Below are 24,158 nucleotides of genomic sequence, written 5' to 3'. Positions count from 1 at the left end.
CTAAATAATTTCTAATATAAAGATAAAATGTATGTCATGTTTTTTAAAACATTATTAAAGGAGACATTTCAAATAATACAAAAAGCTTTTAAAAATATATTTTGGTGACCAAATAGATAAAATACACTGAAAAAGATCAGAGAGACTCAAATCGTACCGGTTTCGTTGAATGACTCAAAAAGCAAAAGCAAACTTCTGTATGTGAATGGGAAAAGTTATTAACAACACATTTTGCAATGGCTATTATTTATAGGTTATGTATTGTATAAATATCTTCTTTATGGTGTTGGCAAGAATGAAACAGGATGTAGGCCTAAAACATGGTGCACATAAACAAGTCTGCAGCCGGACTCTTCTCAATAAACATCTCACTGATATTTTTATAAAAACGTTTTTGTCTAACAAAATATATATATTTTAATTCATTAAAAACAAGTTAAATTCTTAATAAATTACAAACTGACGTGATAAAACAGGGATATTTAAATTATTTTTACATTCCATCATGACCAGAAGATGGCGCTCTCTGACTGCTGAGCATATAATAAAAGAACTGATATATGAAAAGTACAAACAAAACAATTCGACCATTGAGCTCTGGATACAATAAATAAATAAATAAATCAGTGATGTTATTGTGAACTAAATTTAAAATGTTTTTCATTCATTGAAATAAAGATGAAATAAAAGAAAAGAAAATATAGGCCTACATTATGTAGGCTACTTAAAAAAGCTTAAACGAAAATTAGAAATGTTGCCTTGACTGCTTACCATAGTAATCTTGCAGGCAAAGGAGGTCAGGCTATTGGTTATGCCAGAAACAGTGTGATTATAGTTTTTAGGCCTATAAAGACTTAAGCAAAAGCTCAATATGTGAAGATTTCTGAAGATGAATCGAGCAGAAGCTTCTTGTTTGAACTTGAGGCGTCATTGTACATGTTTGTTTATAAAGATCCACACCAGTGAACTCAAAGACTGGATCAATTCACATAACAGCTCTATGGTGTGATGCACTAAAAATATATTTCAGAAAAAAAAGTCTGGTGCTCTTACTGCACAATAAGAGCCATATTAATAATAGACATCATGTAGGTCAGATCTCGGTTCTGGGTCTAATTGAGGTCACAGAGGTCAGGCATGTAATTACTATTTCTGTTCCAATACCTCTATAATAATCAAGCAATACAGTCCAATTTTGTCACTGCATGTATTGTAGGGGATCCATTTCCAAAAATATACATAATTTCATAAAAATTCGAGCTGGTTAGTTAAATATATTAGTTATATTTAGCTAATGTCATCATGCGTTTTAATATTAAGTTATTTTAGCTTTTTTTATTCATGATGTATACTTGTATTCAGTCCTAACTAATTTGTCATATGTATATTGTGTTAGTTTTTGATTGATTGTACTTGTTTATGATTTGTAAAGCGCTTTGAGCACTTGCTGAAATGATGATTATTATTATAAACGCAATTGACCCTTCGCCGGGAGTTTGATTGACAAGCGATCTAACCAATCAGAACGCCGAATCCGCCATTTTGTCCGACAAAGCAGTCGGTAGTTAGAAGATTAACCTCGGTGGACTTAAACTTGAAAAAATGTGTACTGACGTCTTTCCGCGTTTGAAACAACATTCCTTCTCATGTTCATTCATGTTTATTTGATGCCATAAATGAGTAGGAAGAGATGATCGGTTCACGAGCCGCTTGAGCTGAGGCACTACAGCAATCTGTCACGACACAATAAAGAACCGAAAGCTGGGACTTTGTTTAATATCATAAGTAACCTGCTTTGTCTTGTCTTTCGACCTGTTGTCAGTATCCTCTTTGCTCCTGATGTATTTTTCACTGCGCCACGGCTTGTCAGACAAAGCAACAGTAACTAAGGGGGGCGGGTCTTTGCGAAGGCTGGTCATGTGATGTCAACATGGCCGCGGCCATGAGGGGGCGACCCGCCTCATGTAGAGTTTGCTGCGTCCCAATTCGCATACTATCCGTCCTAAATAGTATTCGGAATAAGAATTAGTAGCCTATGTCCCAAATCGTAGTATGTTGAAATGAGTATTCCAAAGATACCCGGATGATACTTTTTCCGGTTAGAAATCGAAGTGCAGATCCGTGCACACTTCTAACGGCTAATATTGCCCATAACACATTGCGCTGTGGACGAGGATTCGATTAGAACTACAAATACGAATAAAAAATGTTAAAAAACTACAAACATGAAGGATGTGCGAGACCGCAACGGTTAAGGAGAGCGGTTAAGATAAAGGGGCTTGAATGATTCATAATCAGTATCTAACCTGACGAAAAAATATTTATTAAATGTTATCCACATTATATTTCTTCTGCAACAGCATTGTGAACTTTCTTTTTCTAGTAGAATGATTTGTCTGGAGTCATGTAACGTTAGCTAACGTTACATGTTTTTTTTTTTTTTTATATTAATTTTTTTTACATATTTTTCAAAAGTTTAGTCTTAAAAATATATATATTAAAATAATATTTCGTTGTAAATGTTTAAAAATATGAGTGGACTGTTGAGAAAGATGAATGAGAGGGAGTGGCAGTTAAGTTCTTTTGAGCGCTCTCACTCTCTTTCTCTCTCTCTCTCTCTCTCTCTCTCTCTCTCTCTCTCTCTCTCTCTCTCTCTCTGTGTGTGTGAATGTGTGTGTAAGTGTAATTGAGCAGCAATAGTTTGATGTAATGGAGGGGCTGGGCGAGTCAGTCCGCCTACACGGGCTTTGTGTTGATGTTCAGGCGGTGCAACAGCGCTGACAGTCCGCGACTAGAGCAACACCATACAACGGCATTCCCAACACCCATCCTCCATAAAGAGAGGAAGAGAGGGAGAGAAAGAGGACAGTGTTTTGGGCGATTTGACTGTAAGGGAGTGGAGCTGGACTGAATCATGGCTACTTCTACGTCTTGCACAGGCTCCACACTGCTGCAGCCAATTAGTACGATTATTGATCTGCCACTGGACCAGGTAAACTGTCACTTTAACTGGGATTTATGTTTCGCTTTGGTCATTTTGCCTAGCAAAGATAGCTAGCTAGTGTGGAGTCGTTTGCTGTAAATCCAGCACATTTGATGGGCACGTCTGCCACCGACAACTGCATGATATAAGAGCGTTTTAGTATGATATTGTAGTGTACATAACATAACAAGCCTGAAATTCATCTTCGCGTTACGTTTCTCTTTTTCTTCCTGTATTTTTCCTCAAAATATTGTCTGATGACAAGTGAGTCACATGGTGTGTTGGTAAACCAAATATGTTATCTGTTTAGAAAGGATTTATAGGCATCTAGCCGCCTTCAGAGAAGTCCTAACATCACGCACGCGAGCGCTCGTGAATGATGTCTATGTAGGGAGCTCGATAGGTTTCGAAACACCGCCATAGTCACGATTTCGCCTGTGCTAGAGCGAGGTTCTGCAAAAGAAGAGATTATATTTACAGATGTCCTAAATACAACCCTTTGTAACACGAATTACTGAAGCAAAAGCACTCTTCAGTTAAGGGAGCGAGACGAGAAATGTTTCAGTTCCCCATTATTTTCCACGTTATTTTGCTCAGTATTCGTTTGCTTGTATGTAAGATATTACCTCACTTAAAGGCCATGTAATTTACTGTGAAATTTGTACATATTTTATAAAAGACCAAAGGTTTTTCCTTTCATATCATTTGGTATTCTATTTACAACCTAAATAGTAGCTTTGATTCATCCAAGTGACTCGAATCTTTTGAATCAGTTCACTTAAAAGATTCATTAACTTGCTCGTTCCCTCACTTTTTGACACAGAGAATTATATACAAAAACAAAACAAATTATCTATTGACAGACTGATTTGATATATTGGATACATTTACAAAACAGATGTGTGATGTAGTTGCTGCCTATTGTAGCTTTCTTGTATGGATAAATTATTAATAATGCCTCTGGATAAGTCATATGCCGCCTTAGGTTAAGTCATCGTTCTTTCATAACCCTCCATTAAACAAGAGTTATACGGCCTCTGTTCACAATGCTGCTCTGTTACACCAGTGTGGAGGTGTGATAAAATATTCATCGCATTTAACAGTTAAAATCCCGGCTTTCATGCATTACAGTTAGTGATGAGAAGTTCAAGTACAGTGAGATGTTCTGAAGTGCATCTAGTTGAAAGACAATTTTTTTTTCAGGTTTGTTAAACCTGAATAAAAGTTCACATTGCAGATATTTTCTTAATATTCAGACATGAGAGGCAAGACCATTAACAGTGTCAGCTCCGCCAGTCACTTATGCGTTCACATTTTTACAACATTGCTCTTAATGCCGAAGCCAGCTGCACACATATCATACTTTTCAACTCAATTGACCTCTGTAGCTGCTGCCGCCCATCTCGTAATGCAAGTCCAGGCAAGAATGAGTCAAGATATGTAGTGATTCTGGAGTGTGTACGTGTGAACACCCACCTGCTCAACGTCTTTTATGTTAAATATCTTATTTGGGTGTGGGATCCAGTAGCTAGAGTGATAATGGCATCATTCCTCCGACATTAACCTATAGTCAAGATAAATCATGGATGAAAATCCAAGCAAACAAGGTGGTTTTTGATCTGTAAGTCCATTTGGTTATGTCCGCAGCTCTTGTGCCCTTTGCTCTGTCATTGGCATGCTTCTTCACCAGCCTTTTTGAATGAGATTTTGGCAGGCGTCAGCCTACAAACCCTATCCCGACACGATTTCACTCCAGAACTCTTGTTAATGTGACAGGAATCAATAATTCAGTCCAAGCACAACATGAAACGAGCTGTCAGGATTACTACATCTTGAGCTTTAGCCAACACTGTGGTGAAGTTATGTAGATCTGTTTGTGATTGCATAAGATGTGGGTTGCAAGGCTGAGTTTGATATTTTGCACTGTAAAATGACAGTGTATAATTTGAGACTGTTAATGTTAAAATAGCCTTGTCACTAAGGGCATTTCCTAGTCAGCTGTGAGGATATGAGCTCATAGGTCCTAACGCCCTTGGTTTCCTGGTTTGCATTTTAGGGCACTATAGTTAAAAGGATAGTTCACCAAAAACTGAAAACTTAAACATCATTTACTCACCCTCATGTTGTTCCAAACCTGTATGGCTTTCTTTCTTCTGCAGCATGTTAGAGTACAACTAACATTGGAGCCCACTGACTTTCATTCTGTGTACATATTTCAAAATATTATTTTTTCAATATCAATCATCATTTTTTTTGTGGAGTGAACTATCCTGTTAAGGGTGAAGTGTGTATTTACTGTACAAAATCCAGCCATTCATAGGTTGATTTGCCGGGAAACGTGTCAACATAGTGATTTTTGAGACTTTGCTCTGTTTTAGCATCTCAATCAGCCTGGCAACAGCAACATTGGGTCAACCAATGGCATGGGTTTAGGGCGTGGCTATCTGTTTGGATAACCAATGGCAGGTGAAGGTAGTGTTTGGGGAAACTTGTTTGAAAACATTTTTATTTTTTTTTTCGTTTGGTGATGTTAGCAGCACAGAAATCACACACTTTAGCTGTGTCCGAAACCGCTCCCTATCCACTATATAGTCCACTATATCGGGTGTCAGCCATTTTGTAGTGGTGTCCGAATTCTGAGTGAACGACTTCATCCCCTACATTCATTCACTACTTTATACCCACAATTCTCTCTGATTTCGAGTGTACGTTCGAAATAGTACATTTGCTGAAGCACTATTTCCCAAAATTCAATGTGGAGAGAGCTGAGAGCGTGTGTGAATAAGCAGAATGTAATCCAGAGATTATTTTACAGCTTTTTATTTCAGCTTTAACATTAATTTCATTTTCTATTTTCAAAATTAATCATTACTTGAATGAAACCTACTAAAATATAGTGAGACATTATGAATTTTAAAAATTAAATTATATTAATAAGGTATAAATATAGGCTATTATTTTATTATATTATGTAGCCTAGGCATTAAATCAATTTAATGTGTTTTTATAACAGCAAGGTATAATCTGTGGCATTGTTGTTAACTCATTAAACTTTAAGAGATAATTAGTGGATGATTTAAAAAGAGTCGTTAATCATCTGTAGCGTATTCAAATCATAACGGTCGCCTGAGGGCGCTGAAAAGACCACGTCGTCTGTGAGTGTGAGCGTTTCTAACAAACTAAAAAAACTTTATTAAAAAGAATGAAATTATGTACACTTGTTAATGTGTTTATTTTTGTTTGCAGTATTTTATAGTATAATGATTATGAACACATTAAGCATGACAAACCAATTATACAATCGATGAAAGTACAAAGCTGGCACGGAGTCATGTAAGATTACAAAATAAAGTCATTATATGATTGTTATTGTTATTAACATTATTGCATAATGTAAGTAACAGTAAGATAAAATAGTTTAATCGTGTCGAGCCATTTCTGCGACAGCTCCAGCTCTCCGACGCACAGTGTATACGTCAGCATCCGAATTCACTCACTTCATTTCGTTCACACCATGCAGATATAGTGCACTCAAATGCCATACACTATATAGGGAATAGTGAATGAGTGAACGAGTGAGTGGTTTCGGACACAGCTTTTGACTTTTAAAACACATTATGAATGGTTATAGAAGGTAGAAACCAGTCTAAACATGTGACTGGCATCTTTCTGGTCTTTAAACTGGTGACTAATGCTTTGTTCTATGTAAAACGGACCTCTTTAAATCACTTGGCTTCAAGGCGGTGCCCTTTCTGAATATTCTGGTTGATTTTCAAAGGTTGATAATTGCCAGTTTGAGGACTCGTATAATATGTGGCCACAGACTTCAAATGGACTACATCCCATTAAGTTGTTTTACGTCACTAGTCCACACTTGAAAGTACACTTACAGCTGCCAAATCTCATAAAAGGGCCATTTAATACACTATAGTTAAAACACTAAGAATGAAATGCATTGGCTGATAATGTTGTTTATTTGCTCAGGCTAACTGTGAAGTTTTAGCACCAGATTCACTGAAACATTCAGGTAACAGCGTACACATGGGCAAAACTGTTGAATTCAGCGTCTGTAGTAAGATTACACTACCGCTCGTTTTCTGCCTATATTTTTGTGGAAATTGTGATGATTTTTTAAATGATTCTTTGAAAAAAGAAAATTCAAAAGCATTTATTTGAAATGGAAATCTTTTGTAACATTATAAATGTCTTTACTGACACTTTTCTGGGACTGTTCAGCATTGCTTCACTTTGTTCTAGACACCTCAATTGTGTTTTAAAGGTATAGTTCACCCAAAAATTAAAATTCTGTCATTTACTCACCCTCAGGTTTTTCCAAACCTGAATAAATTTCTTTGTATTTCTCAAAGCAAAGGAAGATATTTTGAAGAAAGATTTGTAACCTTCAATCGTGGCTGCTTTGGGCCACGATTGACTCCCATAGTAGGAAAGAAAAATAATCTGGAAGTCAATGGTTGCCCAAAGCGGCCGGGTTACAAACTTTCTTCAAAATATCTTGCTTTGTTTTCAACAGAACAAAGAAATTTATACAGGTTTGGAACAACCTGAGAGTGAGTAAATGATGACAGAATTTTCATTTTTGGGTGAACTATCCCTTTAAAAAGTGCATATGTAGTTGCACACTTTCAGCCAGCCAAATAATAAAGAAGTTTTTGAATATGATGTCTATATGGAGCCTAATTTACATAGAAAGAGGTGTGTTTGTAGTGAAAAAAATTGCAGTGCTATTTCAACTTATTTTGCACCTGAACTCGATGACATACAGTGCGCAAATTAAGTGTCGCAACTTTACACCGGAAATCTTACTGGTTTCTGTTCACTACCTGTTGATTCATATGTTTTGTAGCATGTAATAAGGAAGCACACAGGTCTCTTGGCACTAACCCCAGTGAGCACAGCAGGAGCGTGAGGCGCAGCTCTGATTTCTCATGAGGTATATGCCCATCCTTTCTCTCTCTCTAAATGGGCACTCTCCTGGGAATAATTGCCTTTGCTTGAGTTCTGCTTATGGGACTGTTGTACTGTAGTGTTGTACTTCCCTTGATGTGCTGAAGTTTTAATTAATGCATTTTTGATTTTTTTTTTCTTCTCACAGTTAAACCACTTACATTTATGGTTGGGAATAGAAAATCGATTCCAATTGTGGAATCGGACACTTAAGGTCAGGAATCAGATACTTGTTATAAAATGAAAATTTCAATTAGGGCTGGGCGATGTATCGAATGCTTTTGTCACGCGCATTTCTTCAGTAAAGCCGGTTCCCTGATTACCGCTAAATCGCCATCACCTGCTTTCAAATGGAGCGGCATTTAATAGACAGAGCCGTAGATCACTGATAATCCACGCAATATCGCGTTCAATATCGACGGCGATACATATCGATATTGAACGCGATATTGCGTGGCTTATCAGTGATCTACGGCTCTGTCTATTAAATGCCGCTCCATTTGAAAGCAGGTGATGGCGATTTAGCGGTAATCAGGGAACCGGCTTTACTGAAGAAATGCGCGTGACAAAAGCATTCGATACATCGCCCAGCCCTAATTTCAATTCCGCTTATCAATTCATGTGTGTGCATTTTAATGTGGTTTTAAACTGTTCAAGCACAAGAAGACGTGAAAGAGAACTCAATTCGGCAGTCACTAAAAGCCACCTCTCATATAGTGCATGAATACTGAATTCTCTTTCACATCTTCTTGTGCTTGAATGGACAAATACACACAAAATTGTCAAAATATCTGTAAACAGTTGAGAAAGAAAACGCATGTGTAACAGTATATTGGATCAGTGCATTCGCTCTTAAAGTGACAGCAGCCTAATATACCTGCTGCCGTCTCATTATTGTTAATCAAAGAACAAAAGACAAAGGAAATCTCTCACTGATTTTGACTGAGTAACTTTTTTTTAAAACTTTAATATGGATTATAATATGGATTAATTATATTTTATTTCTATAAAGAAAACTGCCGTGTTATTTTACATTTGATTTCAATTTCTGAATATTGATCAGTTGTTTTTATTTGTGCTATTGCTAATTTGGTTATTTGTTCTTATTGTATTACTGACTGTATACTTGTCTTTATTAATAATGTTTGAAATTTATTTAGTTGTTCTTTAGGGTACTGGTTTTTGTTATTCAGCTGCAACAGAAAAAGACACAGAATAAATATGTTTGATATCTAAATGATTTGTACCATATTATGTCCATATTATTTTTTTTTACCATATTATGTCTATGGAATGTCCCCATAAAATATGAGATGATGATGATGTGTGTGTGTGTGTGTGTGTGTGTGTGTGTGTGTGTGTGTGTTTAATAGAACTGGTTCTAAATAACCCTAGCAATTACACAACTAATTCAATTCATTACATGTCAGGAATCTACATGTGTATGTAATTTCTCTGATGTGAATGTACCTAGTCTTTCATTTGGCTGATTCTGGTTCCCTCCTTTTTGAGCACTTCCAGGCCTGTCATTGAAATCAGTTGTTAAGAGACAGGCATATTTTACTGTCAGTCCTGATGATTTCATCAACCAGATATGACGCTTTATATAAGAGGGAGATAATTACAGCTCTTGCACTTTGCTATAGCATGCCAGTTCTGGATTTTTCTCTTGTAGGCTATTTGTTTTTGTTCAGCACTCTTAAAGAGATAGTTCACCCAAAATCATTCACTGCTGTTCTAAACCTGTATTCTGTGGAACACAAAATATTATTATATAATAAGATATTTAGAATTTTTTTGGAGTATATTTATACTCCCCCCCCCCCCCCCCCCAGTATCAGTGTTTTTATCAGTACATCTCTAATTAATTTTAATCTTTATACAAAGATTGTGACATTTCAGAGTATGTTAAAGTAACATGAGTTATTTACAAGAATGGGAAGTCATCCAGAGTGGCAAAAGACAATGAATCTGCTTGCTCAACAAGAACAGGAATGAGTGGATGATGTTTAAAGTTCAAGCTTTTGTTGCATGAGTAATGACTACTTACTTACTTACTCATCTCAGCCTGTGAGCACAGGCCCAAATTTAAAGATGTACTTGTAAAGTTATAATTTTATCAGTGCCAATCAGCCAATCAGCTGGAACTGTCAGGAGCTAGAAAGAACATTATTGTCATGTTGTATTATTATCTTGTATAGCCAACAGGCTTGCTTTCTAAAGCATTTTCACCATAATTTTGGCCGCTGAAAATTATCAGCTGAAAATGGCATTTTTGGTTTTTGGAAGAAAGAAAAAAGGCCGAAAATATATATACTGCCCCAACCCTCAGTGTTCAGCACTCAGGTTTCACTCTCACTCTAGCCATTATCACTGCGCGGTGTGATGCTCCACTCTATGCTAGGGGTTAAACGAATCGTAGTTGATTCATCGATTCAGTACTCGTACGCTGTTATCTGTGCGCACAGCACAGCCACGCACACAGAGAGGCGTGTTTCAGACCGTGCTAACAGCGAATTGATTCCTCTTTTGTATCTCCACATGCTTGAACAGACACATACACACAAAATGATGTCAAAATACCAGTCTCAGCAAGTATTCTCAAAAACATAATCAGTTATGTCTTAAATCAGGGGTGTCCAAACTCGGTCCTGGAGGGTCACTATCCTGCACAGTTTAGCTCAAACCCCAATTAAACACACCTCAACCAGCTAATCAAGGTCTAATTAGGCATACTAGAAACTTCCAGGCAGGTGTGTTGAGCCAAGTTGGAGCTAAACTCTGCAGGACAGTGACCCTCCAGGACTGAGTTTGGACACCCCTGTCTTAAATGAATGTAAAGATTTGAGAAAAAAATTGGATGTGTGTCATTATATTGGATTTGTGCATTCGGCCTTAAAGTGACAGCAACCTTTAAATACCTGGGTCATTAATGTTAATAATAATAAAAAAAACAACAAAAAAAACAAGCTTTAACAAAGATTATTCTGTATTTAATTTATACAGTGAAAACTATAGTGCTATTTAAATTCAGGCCTAATTATTACATCTCTGTACCTGAATACACTACAGATAGACCTTACTTTATAGCCATGTTTCCACCACAGGAACTTTACCCAGGAACTTTGGCGAGGTTCTCAGTAGCCGCTTTTCCACTGTCAGGCCAGTGCGAGCCAGGGCTAACAGCGTGCCGGGCTGGGCCTATGGCCACAGACCTTAGGCACCGAGGCCAAAATCAAGTTGCGTTTCCACTGTCGGTTCGCTAGCTCCGCAGCGCTGATCTAAAAATCAAACGTCACACAACCCAACCCATTTCAGCGTGTAGACCATGACCTGACTACGATTAGCTCCGCCTTTCACCTCGACCGCGCCTCAAGCCCCAGCTGGCCCGCTTTGGACCAAGGTTTTCGGCGGGCCGAAAAACCCGTGCCTTTGGCACCGAGGAAGCACCGAAGAGGCACGATCAAGCCCCAGAAGTGACAGTCGAAACGCGACCGGCCCTGGCACGCACTAGCACACCCGCCTTTGGCCCGGCAGTGGAAACACGGCTAGTGTGTTTCCACTGCATGAACCAGGGTCTAAGTTCCGGGTAAAAAAATCCCCCTCAGAAAGTACCTGCTTGCTAGGTAGTACTTTTCCAAAGTTCCGGAACTTTCGGGGGTGGGACTTGGACACTGAACACGCAGCATTTTGATTGGTTGACTCCACGCAGCATTTTATTTCAACCACCATTTTTAAAAGTCTGTTGCGGTGCGTGCGGTAAGAGTTGTTTGCTATTCGAATCAACAATGGAGTTTAAAAAATACGACTGACGATGAGGTTCAGGCTTTATTAAGCATGTATGTGGAGCACGATATCCAGCAGGAACTGGAAAGTCGCACGCAGTCCTACATCACCGGACTATCTTCACTGTACTTTAGACTGCTATGGAAACGCAGCCAGCAAAAGTTTCAGTGGGGTTCCATATAGAACACTTTATGCCAAAAAGGTTCTATATAAAGAGAAATGTCTTAAATGATTGCAAAATACTTTCATGTTTAATGGGTTATTTTATTTTTTTCTGGTGATAAAGTTTACAAATGGTTTAATTCATAAAATTTAATTAAAAATGAATTAAAACTAAATCCATAAATTGAACCCCTAAAAGGTTCTATATATGAAGCGCCTGACAGAACCCTTTAAGGTTTTATATAGAAGCTTTTCTTCTAAGAGTTTGGTCTAAACCCGAAACGTAAACCAAAAGTAATGCTAACAGACCATCATGAAGTAATTTTCTGTCTTTTTAAGAGCACGCAGCATCTTTTTCCTTCTTCCAGATGGCATCTGCTGCTGACAATGCTCAGGTGTGATGTTATTTTGGACTTTTGCGTGTCATGACTCATAGCTGATATGAAAAGGAAATTAATCTCATTTTAGTCGCTTTTCTTTCTTTGTGACTTGTTATCAGTCTCATTTCCAGCCTCTGTGGCAGTGATGTATCCTAGCAACCAGAACTTTCAGACACTGATTGTAAGTCATTACAGCTCGTAAGGTGAAATTGTCAGCGTGCCCCTTACTTGAATGTGTGATCTGATTTAGCGGTTCTTGCAAAAACACCTATTACGTTTAGCCCTTTTCCTTGTGCAGACTCATTATGAGATGGAAAAGCTTGGTTGAAGTCCAACTGCTGAAAGTACACACATGGAGAATTGTGTCTGAATCAGCATGCCATAGTCTTCTCCAGCAGATGCTCTTTGTCCCAGGTGGATCATAGAATTGCAGACAGCATTGAAGAAAACTGATAAATAGAGACATTAATGGTCATTTAAATAGGGAGAGCTGAGATGTGAGCTGAGTAAGAAAGAAGGAAACAAAGACAATGGAGTGCCACGGGAATGAGTCCCAAAACCCGGAAATGAGTTAGCATTTTTGAACGTACGGTTCAGTCATCTCAAAGTCATTGGGTTTTTGGTTAAATGCCTGATACAAAGTCTGTGGTTAACAAGTTTTATTCTACAACATAAATACATCAGTAATATGATTTTTTTTTTAATGCTTTTTCATGTCTTGAAAAGGTCGGTTGCTAACAGGTTAGCTAAATGGGACTAGAGGCTTTCCCGTACAGTAAACGTCATCATGTATGTAATATTGACAGCTAGTGGTTGAAATAGATACTGCAGTCCAAATTCAAAATATTAGAGAGCGTTGTTGCCTCGCTCCCACCCCCTCCTCCTCAGACTCGACGCTCACACGGGTTGCCAGATTGTGGACACACAACAGGAGCGATCGCAATTCACCCTTCGTCGGGAGTTTGACTGACAGGCGATATGACTAATCATAACGCCAAATCCGCCATTTTGTCTGACAAATAAACCAGACAGGAGAGTTGGTAGATTAATGTCGGTGGACTTGAAAAATGGTATGTATTCACAACATACCTTCTGATGTTCATGTTTATTTCATGCTATATCTAGTAGGAAGAGATGATCGGTTCATGTGCTGCTTGAACTGACGCCCTACAGTGATCTGTCATGACATATTAAGGCCAATACAGTATTTATTGATAGAATTTCTTTAAAAAAAATGACAAAATTTTAAAGTTGAGACTTTTTCATAGCAAAAGTGACCTGCTCTGTCTCGTCTGTCAGTGCATTGCAAGTGTCCTCTTTGCTCCGCAATGTATTTTTCACTGCGTGAGAACGTGAAGTGTGGCGTGAGAGCAGCATGGCTTGTCGGACATAGCAGCAGTAACTAAGGTTAATTACAGACAGCAATCTTGCTAATCTTGATCCTGATACCATCTTTAATTTGGCAGCTCCCCTTATGTGGGATGAAATTAAGACTACTCTTGGCTTTCTACTAATGGCTTTCCTGCAGAATTTAATACATTCTCTTTTAAATGATCACATCTTTAGCTTAACATGTTCAATGAGTCTTACACTTCAGTTCCGCACTTCTTACGCCAAGCTATTATTTCCCTAATTCTCAAAAAATAAATAAATATATAAATAAATAAAGATCCTTCTCAATGCATTAATTATCGCTCCATCTCCCTTTGTACAGATGTGAAATTATTAGCTTAAGTTCTAGCGAGATATTTGGAGTCGGCTCTTCCAATCATAATCTCACCAGGCCAGACTTGGATGCTGACAGGGCTGAGTCGAGTCGAATGGCTATATTTGTTTTACACACTTATTTTCCTGAATAATTCATAGCTTTATACAGGTCTCCCATGGCCTGTATTATGAACAAACAATAAATATCCTAAGTATTTCTATTATAGTCATGGCATGGAACTAGACAAGGCTGCCCACTCTCCCCACTGTTATTAACAATAGCCACTGAGCGTCTGGCAGTTGCTGTCAGGTCCAGTGCGATGGCTGGCATACTAAGGGGACGGTTGAAGCATAAGTTGTCTTTATACGTGGATGATTTTTTGTTATATGTGTCTGACCCTGGCACCTCCATTATCTTGGTTCTGGTCTATTTTCATAATATAAGTTAAATCTGAGTAAAAGTCAATTAATGCCCATCAATGCAGCTTTGATATACCTATTAGCATCTCCACCTTTCAGATCTTCTTTACAGAGTTTTAAATATTTGGGAATAAGTGAAAAGCTTTCAGATTTATTTAAGGGTGCAATATGTAAGATATTTGCAGTAAACTATCCAAAAACCACTAGGCCAGTGTTATATATGTTCACTTGATTACTTACAATATCCCAAATGTTTGCAACTATTTGTAAAGGGTGTGAAAATTGCAATTTTAACTAAGGCTCTGGGACGTGTGAGGAGTCGCCTGTCAATTGCGTCATACCCGCGTTACCCTCGGTTTCCGGTTTTATTTTGTAGAAACCATGGAAACACTAAAGACGCTTTAATATTTACATGTTTTAATAGGCAAGGGAACAACTGTTTTGATATATTTATAGACAGAAAAATAATTATTGTTATATAGCTCAACACGTTTATTGTTTAAATCTAATTTTCTTGATTTTTTTGCGAGTACCATGCTTTACCATGCCTCAGAGAAAAACACTGTTTTGTGAAGTAGCTAACATAGCATAATCAAATTTATTTTTAATTTATTTTTAGTAACAGTAATACAGAATTTTCTCCATCATACGATACGTTTTAAAATGAATTGCATGCCATTTATCGACACAAGCCATCCAGCATTTAATATGATATTCTATAATCGACCTACCTTGTGCAGTGTGCAAAAGTGTCTCACAGCAGCCGCCGAACTAATGCACAGAGTAACGTTATAACATCATTTTCAACACTCTCAAATGTATCTAATATGATAAACAGAGCTGCGTTACCTCATACTCATGATCGGAAAAGCGGAAGCGCCACCAGCGACTGTGGCATAATAAAAGTCCCGCTGCTTGTGAGGCGTGTGTTGCACAATCGCTCCAGCGGCCTCGTTCAGCTCCACAACACTCAGTCCTGCTCTGCTTCATACTACAGTAGTAGTATGCGTCCATGAGCATGATTTCTTCCCGAGTCCTATCCCTATTCTTTTGCAACGTCTGTTGAGGTGAAAACCACATGTCCCAAGATTCTGCGCTCAAACTTCGTCATCAAGCTACGCCTTTGTTTTGAATAGGCCTCTAGCGACCTCTAGCGGACAGAAATCTTACATACTGCACCTTTAAATCTTAAAATTTTGATTTTTGTGGCATTTTACTCTTCATATCACCCCTCGGTTATCCTCCCAAACACTCCAACCCTCTGTTCCATCCTTTCATTTTGCACAGTACTTAGGACTCTTGGAGGAAATAACTGTGGGCTTGGCAACACTGATTTTTTTGGTCTATTTGTTATATATTTTTGAATATACATTTTAAAGTCCCACTTCTAGTGTTCCATGTCAGCATCATTTACAGTATATTTTTGAAAAAATAATTCTAACTTGATTTTAGCTTCTGGGAACAATAAATAGTTTGGGATTTCTTGGTCATCACACATCACACGTGTCTAGCTAGTAGCTTACTTGTTAGTGTACACTCATCAGCTGCAACTCACATTGAAGAACTGACAAGTCATATTGTATGTGACTCAACAAATGTGGTCTAGTTCCTCCCTGCATTTCCTCAGACAATAAGATGGTGTTTGTTGTTCATGGTGGGTGTTTACATCCTTTTCTCATTTTGACTAGCTTTACTTTTTGGCTTCCAAAATGAGGTGTTGAAATTGACAGGAAACGTCAGAGACACTTGTTTAATTAATCACCTTTTGCATCCATAAGGGAGAGTTTGCATTGGTTTGGTATTGGTTAGCTATTCGGCTAATTTTGTATTCTGTTTGAGGCAGGGTGAATAGGAGGCGTTTGTCATGCAGGGCAGGCTTGAATGGAGGGTTATTTATAGCTGACCAAGGAAGCTGTGATCATTGGATCAACATAAAGGGACGTAGCCGAAGCCTGCTGTCAGTGACAGGAGTCTTTTGTGTCTGGTGAAGTGTTTGAAAGCAGGAGATGCTGCGTGCTCCATTCTGCAGCTACAGGTTTATATACAGTAGGACAATGGACACTGTAACTATGTGCATCTGAGATGCTCCCTGTTGCTTATTTTTTTTCATTTTAGAGCATTGGTCCTGCACTATTTCAGCAGTCTGGGGTCTGGAAATATTTTTCCCATTCAATTTCTGCATAGGGATTTTAAATTGTTTTGAAAGGAGTCGTATACATGTTTACCAAGGCTGCTTATATGTACTTTTCTAGTATGCAGCGCAAGGACTTGCTTCTCCTGTTGAGGAATTATGCCCTGTAGGTATGCAGTTGTAGAATTACATTCCTGGACATAAAACATGCTGGAATTTGTGAACATGTGTGACGTGACTACTAGGAACTTCCTCTGTACTTATTGTTTTATTTGTTCAGCTTTTTGATCTTTATCTTCATCTGATTAGCTTTATCTGATAGCCCCTCAACTTCATTGGCCTTATAAGAAATTAAAGTGTCCACTGTTTGCTAATGCAGTAAGTTATCCGGGTATTGTTTAGTCCCTCTTTTCTCTTCTCAACTGTTTTTCAGGCTAAGTTTGGCTGGAAAAGCCGTGTTTGATGTTCAACTAGAGCAGACAGGCTGTTCCCGCCTCTGCTGCTCTCTGATCTCAGTCTCTGTTCCTCCATGTGGATGAAATTTAGAAGGAAACCTGCTTCTGTCTGTCTTTATTTTGGGCCTCACACAGAGCCAATGAATCTTGTACCCTCAATTTGGATCATCTAATTTTTTACATTAAAGGAGGGATCTGAGCCATATCATAGAAACTTGGGAGTGGGCTCTTTTTGGATAGTAAGCCAAAAACAAGCATAGGAAACTAAAAACCAGCCAAAACATCTTATATCAATGACCTGGAAACCTCCTTACGTTACTTAAAGGATTAGTTCACTTCAGAATTAAAATTTTCTGATAATTTACTCACCCCCCATGTCATCCAAGATGTCTATGTCCAAAAGATGCAAACTTTTGAACTGTACTAATATATATATATATATATATATATATATATATATATATATATATATATATATATATATATATATATATATATATATACTTTTTAAGAAATTTTTTTTTGTCTTGCACGGCTCTACGATGCGCCACATGTTACGTAATCACGTTGGAAAGGTCACAACTGCTCTGAAACTGTAATTTGCACCTTCAACTCGTTGGTAACTGTAAATGAAGGTAACTGTTGAAGTCCACTATATGGAGAAAAATCCTTGAATGTTTTCCTTAAAAACCTTAATTTCTTTTCAACTGAAGAAAGAAAGACATAAACATCTTGGATGACATGGGGGTGAGTAAATTATCAGGAAATTTTCATTCTGAAGTGAACTAATCCTTTAATATAATAATAATAATTATCAACATTATTAATAACATGCATAACTACCTTAGCATGGTAATGACTTTCAAGGACAAGCACAACCCATCTTTAGAAAATGTAACACATTTGACTTGAGAAAGGAGGCCTTTTGGTGTTTTTGTTTTTCCTCTTCACCCCCACCTTACGTGCAGTTGTTCATGTTAAAGTCACATGCCATATGTCATTGAATTAGCATTAGCACCTTAGCAATGCTAACATAATTAAATTTACAATTTATAGTCAAAGACAGAAATGAATATGGGCTATATCATGAATTGTACTGAACATAGGTACTTGTCTCTTGGAGGTTAGCTCGAGCAACACTCTGGAGGAAATGTGGCTTATCTTGGGAACACTTCTGGCACACTACCCTCTTATCTCTGACTGCAAGTAAAGTTGGATTTGCTGCCTTGCCGGGACCTATTTTAGAGATGGATTGCCAAGTGAATCAGTAAATCAGGAAGAAATACATTCAGCCCAGGAGCAGAGATGAGGAGGCATCTGCCGGCAAACTGCTACATTTGCATTGGAGGTGCTAGAGAGTCACACAGGTGCAAAATGAAGTACAGAGTAGATTCCCATGGGAAACGACAGGTGCCACACGCGGGTTTGGCAGGCCCGACTTGACAGGCTTGTTCTTTTTCTCCATGAAGTAGACTTTTGCATAATCTTTACCTTGACTTCTTTTTCTCAAAGTTTTTTTTTAGTACAACGTTGTTTTTTTAACAGGCATGATAAGACCTTACTTTGTGTTTGAGCTTTTTCAATCTGGATCATCTGCTGTAACGATGTCAATTTTTTAAAAATATTCTTTTTATGTTTCACTAATAATGAAAACAAGACAAAATGGCACATTCATATATTAAAGGCTGTTCATATATTAAAGGCTGTTCACATGTTGCATTCTTGCTGCTAATTTTTTAATTGCTGCTTTGTGTACACATTTTACACGATTGCTACTTATTGCTGTTTTTTCAGCGCCTCACGCCATGAGTGTCATGTTGAAAGTAGTTTTGTGCCACTTCATCAACCAATTTTTGATTGTAAAAAATTAGGGTTGTCACACTGTACTGGTATTATTAAAAAATGATATTTGAAAAATTAAATATTGAAATCATCTTAAAAGATTAGTCCACTTTTAAATACACTTTTCCTGATAAATTTACTCACCCCCATGTCATCCAAGATGTTCAAGTCTTTCTTTCGTCAGTCGAAAAGAAATGAAGCTTTTTGAGGAAAACATTCCAGGATTTTTCTCCTTACAGTGGATTTCAATGGCTAACAACAGATTGAAGGTCAAAATTACAGTTTCAGTGCAGCTTTAAGGGCTTTAAATGATACCAGATGAGTACAACCGTTTATGCTTTATAAACAAAATATCGCCTTGAACGTACTTTCCGCTTCACTGAAACTGTAATTTTGACCTTCAATCTGTTGGTAGCCATTGAAATCCACTGTAAGGAGAATAATCCTGGAATGTTTTCCTCAAAAACCTTCATTTCTTTTCGACTGACGAAAGAAAGACATGAACATCTTGGATGACATGGGGGTGAGTAAATTTATCAGGAAAAGTGTATTTAAAAGTGGACTAATCCTTTAATACTACACATACAATAATATCGTAAATAATCCGACACAGTAACTGTCTGGTTGACATGCCAACATTGCATCATAAAATATGTATCAATTTACTCCAAAAGAATAACTTCTGATGCGACGTAGGATGTAGGAGTAACGTAAGCTTAGACGCCTCTCGCGGTTCAAACAAATAGGGCTGAGCAACAATCTCAAGCTCCTCTTATATCGAAATCCTCCAACATTTCTCCTTAATTTTCTCATTTTAGACTTTTAATTAGAGACCGGTGTTTTGTTTTGCTCTATCCTCCGCGCTTTTGCGTTCATCAGTACGTTATGCGTCAGGTCAGAGGTCACTCTTTCACTGTAAAATCGATGCGTATGGACATCTGCCGGAAGCTGGTTATTATAGTTTATAAAGTTTTAAATATGGATATTTATTTATTTATTTTTTTTACAAAAGCACGTTGCTTCACTTCAGAAGGCCTTTATTAACCCCCTGGTGCCGTGTGGATTTCTTGTATGATGGATGAATGCACCTTTTTTTTTGTTCATCTGAAAGAGAAGATAGTCATATACACCTAGGATGGCTTGAGGGAGAGTAAATCAACTATCTCTTTAAGACAGAGTGTGTCTGGAACAGACACTCATTAGCTATCTACCCATTTATGATGCCTTAAAACGTGACACAACTGTGCTGGTGCTTCTCTCCAATCTGTGTGAGAAGGTGAAGTGCCCATATTCTAGAAGGCATCAATACAGACATAACTCTCCTGTAGGTTTGGAAATCCAGAACTGGTTACTTGCTCCATAACTGATCCCTGATGGGAGATTGAGATTGCTCCTTGTGTAGAAGTATGTGTCAGGCCTGTTACTGGCAGTCTCAAAAGAACAGCATTCCACACTGCCACAGGAGCTGTCAGAGGAGTTTAATGTCCCTCCTCAAAGCCGATCTGTTTCCTTTTGGCGAAGTTGTGCTCTGTTGAGCAGTTGGTTGCTTAGATACCAAATGTGAGGCCCAAAGCGGAGCTGTGTCGCGTTGTCAAATGGAACAAGTTTTGTTTACCCCCTGCTTTGTTAATGGAACAGCTGCTGTATCATAAAACATAAGCACAATTGAGACTGTTTTGCTGTAGGGTGTAGCATTTAATCAGTTAAAATGTGTAGCTCAGTAAATAAAAGCCATTTGTTTTACAGTGTGAACATGATGGGCTTCATGTCCTAGGGAGTTTTCTTTATATTTTTTGTTATAAAATTGTGAGAGGCTTTAAAAGGAAAAAAAAAACCAAGACTAATTGAATTTGTTTGGCCATTCTGCACTTTTGAATTTTTAGTTTGGTAGGTTTTTCTCTCTGCATGTTGCATTTGTTAATTCTGTTCACAAGTAGTATACTATTTCAAAAAATCATGCACAAAAAACTACCAAAAAATGCCATCGTTTTTGGATATGTATTATGTACTATGGTAATTCCATGATAATTTCACGGTATTCATAATTTCATAATGCTCATAATGTTGTTCATTTTTTCTCAGTCACTTTGGTCATATAATTTTTATATTATTTATATAATTTATAATGCACCTCAAATTCAAAATAAAAATACAATAAAAAGCATACAATTGATAACATAAAAATAATAACATATATATAAATACATGCATATACACTACCAGTCAATTCATAGTAAATACAGAAAAAACAATAATATTGTGAAATATTATTACAATTTAAAATTATGGTTTTCTATTTTAATATACTTTAAAATATAATTTATTTTTGTGATGCAAAGCTGAATTGTCAGCATCATTACTTCAGTCTTCAGTGTCACATGATCCTTCAGAAATCAACATCTATGATTAAAGAGTTTGATTAAATTTGTTTCTTTTTATTTGCCTATTTCATGCAAAGATGCATAAAAGAAATGCAAAAAGTTCCACCAACCTCTCTGAAACGTGTCTGAATAGGGCATATTTTATTGTATTTCTGATACTGTTTGAGGTTTACAGCTATAAGAGAAACAGAATAAGAATCAATGCCTTGCATTTCTTTCCTCTTTGCCAGGAATCATTGCCAAGGCTCTTTGTCATTGTTAAACCTGACTGGTAATGTCACAGATAGCTTAACTGCTCTAGGTTTAGTATCGCTTATTGCAATGATATTGATTACCAGTTGAATGATATTGATTTCCCACTCTGAAGTGGTTGTGCATGTCTTCCTGTTTAACTCAAATGAGTGCCTAACCTCCCTTTTTGTACTACCAGTAATATATTACATTCCCATAAATTATTGAAGTGAGCGTCTTTCTACATTATTCATTTGTTTTGAAGACTCTTGCACCTGAGTTTGACTCTTACTGGCAAAATCTGATGTCTGAATCATGCTGCAAGGATTTTATTTTTACATTTTTATTTATTTTGTGGCATGTTTTCTGAGCTGACTCACTTTTACAGAATTTGTACACGCAATAGATTTTGAGTTCAGTTGTTTTAACACTAATAGAGTTTGTTAACTAACTGCTACGATGAAATAATGTATGATTAAACTTGGATTTATTTCTCTAGTGAGACAAAAATGTCCTCACATTTGAGGCTCTAGGGGATCTGGAGGGCCACTTGTTGGAATGGCCCTGTTTCACCCATTGGAATTAGCTATTTTTAGCTTATGATTTCAATTCTAAGGCCATCACATAAATGTTTTTAGACTTTAGTCAGAATTTCCGCCTTATTTAATGTCAAAAACCAAAATGGGGCTGATGTACCAAGTCTGAATGAGTCGTGAAAGGATGATGCAACAACCAATAAATCTCTTCCATGAAAGTCTGTATCAAAGGCTGTCAAGCTTCTTAAACCCATAGCTAAAGGCTAATGAAATTGAACAGCATTAAAAATATTGATGCTAGTGTTCATGCCAAATCTTTACATCTCGTATTCAAACAGTAGCTGGTGTTTGTCAGAATGAAAACAATACCTGCTGCTGGAAAATCCAACAAAACCAACTTCTGCTTGGTTCAAGCTGGTTTAAAGCGGTTAATCAAATGGTCTACAAATTGTTTTGACCAATGTTGATCCATTTTGTTCAAACTGGTTAGAGCTGGTAGACCACCATGTCTATTTTGGGGGCCTAGTTGAGCTGGTTCGTTAACCATGTTCCAAACCATATCTTGACCTAATTGCCAGACTAGACCACTCTAAATGGTATGGCCTCTTTTTCCCCTACTGAATTGAACGGTAGAGGATTAGGGCCAAGCAATAATAAAAAAATAAAACCATCTCGAGATTAAAATCACTATTAAGAGAGATTAAACTCGTTAAATTTCGAGAAAAAAGTCGAAATAAAACGTTGAGAATAAACTCGTTCCATTTTGAGAATGAAGTCATTATGTTTTGAGAAAAAAAATAATTAAATTTCAAGAAAAAAAGTCTAAATAAAATGTCGAGAATAAAAATGTTAAAATTATGTTTCAAGAAAAATGTTGAGAATAAACACGCATTTGAACAGTGTCATGTTCATGCATACTGATAGAAGACATGACAGAGTTGGATCGCTTAGTCAAAAAGTTTAACGTGGCTTAATGCATTAACAGTGATATTAAAAGATCAAATTCTGTACACAACTTATTAATGAACCATACTATGTGCAAATAAGCGCATATGAACGAAACGCGTTTAATTACACTTTAAGCATTTTCTTCCATAACGCGCCTTAGAAAGAAAACCGATATTGTGGCTTAATGTACAAACTAAGACAGTGGAATTAAATGATAAAATTCTGTACATACCTTATTAATAAACCATACTATGTGCATATATAAGCTTCACCCTATAGGCTGGAAGAGTGTGTATAGACATTTTTCGATAGCCTATATTTCTTTTTGTGTAGCCTATTTAATAAGCCTGTAAACCTGTGGTTGTGTAGAGATTATAGATTTTCTTTTTTGTTTCTGTTTGCACATTTACAGTAAAACACATCGATGCCACTTTTTTCATTCTTGAAGTGAACTTTTTGTCTGTATGGTGATTAGATTCACTATTTTGCATCGCCACCTTGAACTTGAGAACACACTGCGTCTGGTGTGCATATGGCTCCTTCATCCATAGCGTGCACACAGAAAGCGCACAAAATTCTTGTGCTTGAACCGACAAATACACAAATGTTATAATTAGCTAAAGCTGATAGTATCTTATTACTAAAAGAAAGCCTAAAATATAGCTTGACTAAGTGATCCAACTCTGTCCTCTATCAGTATGCAATGAACATGACACTGTTCAAATGTGTGTTTATATGTGTAATTTAATGAGGTTTTTTTCTCAAAACATAATGACTTTATTCTCAATTTAATATTTATTCTCAACATTTTATTTCGACTTGTTTAATCTCGCTTAATAATGACTTTAATCTCGATGGTTTTATTATTATTATTATTGCTCGGCCCTAATCCTCTATTATAGAATTGAATGTATTGTTTCCTTGTAAGGTATTTTTGTCTATTCTGAGTGAGACCTACATTCACCTGATGCTATTTTTAACCCCAGAGGCCATGCTACGTGATTATTCATAACTACCTGAGTGTAGTCAGGGATACTGACTGTAAACATGACTTGCCGGTCAATTTTCCACTCCAGAGACACTTTCTAAAAACACTACTCACTCACTCCTCCTCATCACACTATTTGTCATCTGTCTGTTTTGTGAAATTGCTGGTGCTAGCTACAAGGCTAATGGGTGTTTTACAGTATATGTTGTTTCTGTTCATATTTAAAGGAGTATAGATAAGGAT

The 24,158-nt window shown here is 37.1% G+C and overlaps 1 protein-coding gene across 1 annotated transcript in view; it reads left to right on the top strand.

The window, feature by feature from the left end:
* Positions 1 to 2,644: 2,644 nt before the first annotated feature.
* The window catches only part of mboat2a (membrane bound O-acyltransferase domain containing 2a), an 83,865-nt gene continuing 62,351 nt past the window's right edge, over positions 2,645 to 24,158 (top strand). Inside the window, exon 1 of the mRNA XM_048191878.1 lies at positions 2,645 to 2,992. Coding sequence (XP_048047835.1) covers positions 2,915 to 2,992 — 78 coding nt within the window. The 5' untranslated portion in view covers positions 2,645 to 2,914. The remainder of the gene's footprint in view (positions 2,993 to 24,158) is intronic.

Source organism: Megalobrama amblycephala, linkage group LG5, assembly GCF_018812025.1.
Source record: "Megalobrama amblycephala isolate DHTTF-2021 linkage group LG5, ASM1881202v1, whole genome shotgun sequence".
Lineage (NCBI taxonomy): Eukaryota > Metazoa > Chordata > Actinopteri > Cypriniformes > Xenocyprididae > Megalobrama > Megalobrama amblycephala.
Note: the sequence above shows the minus strand (reverse complement) of the source record. Positions and strands in the feature narration are given on the sequence as shown.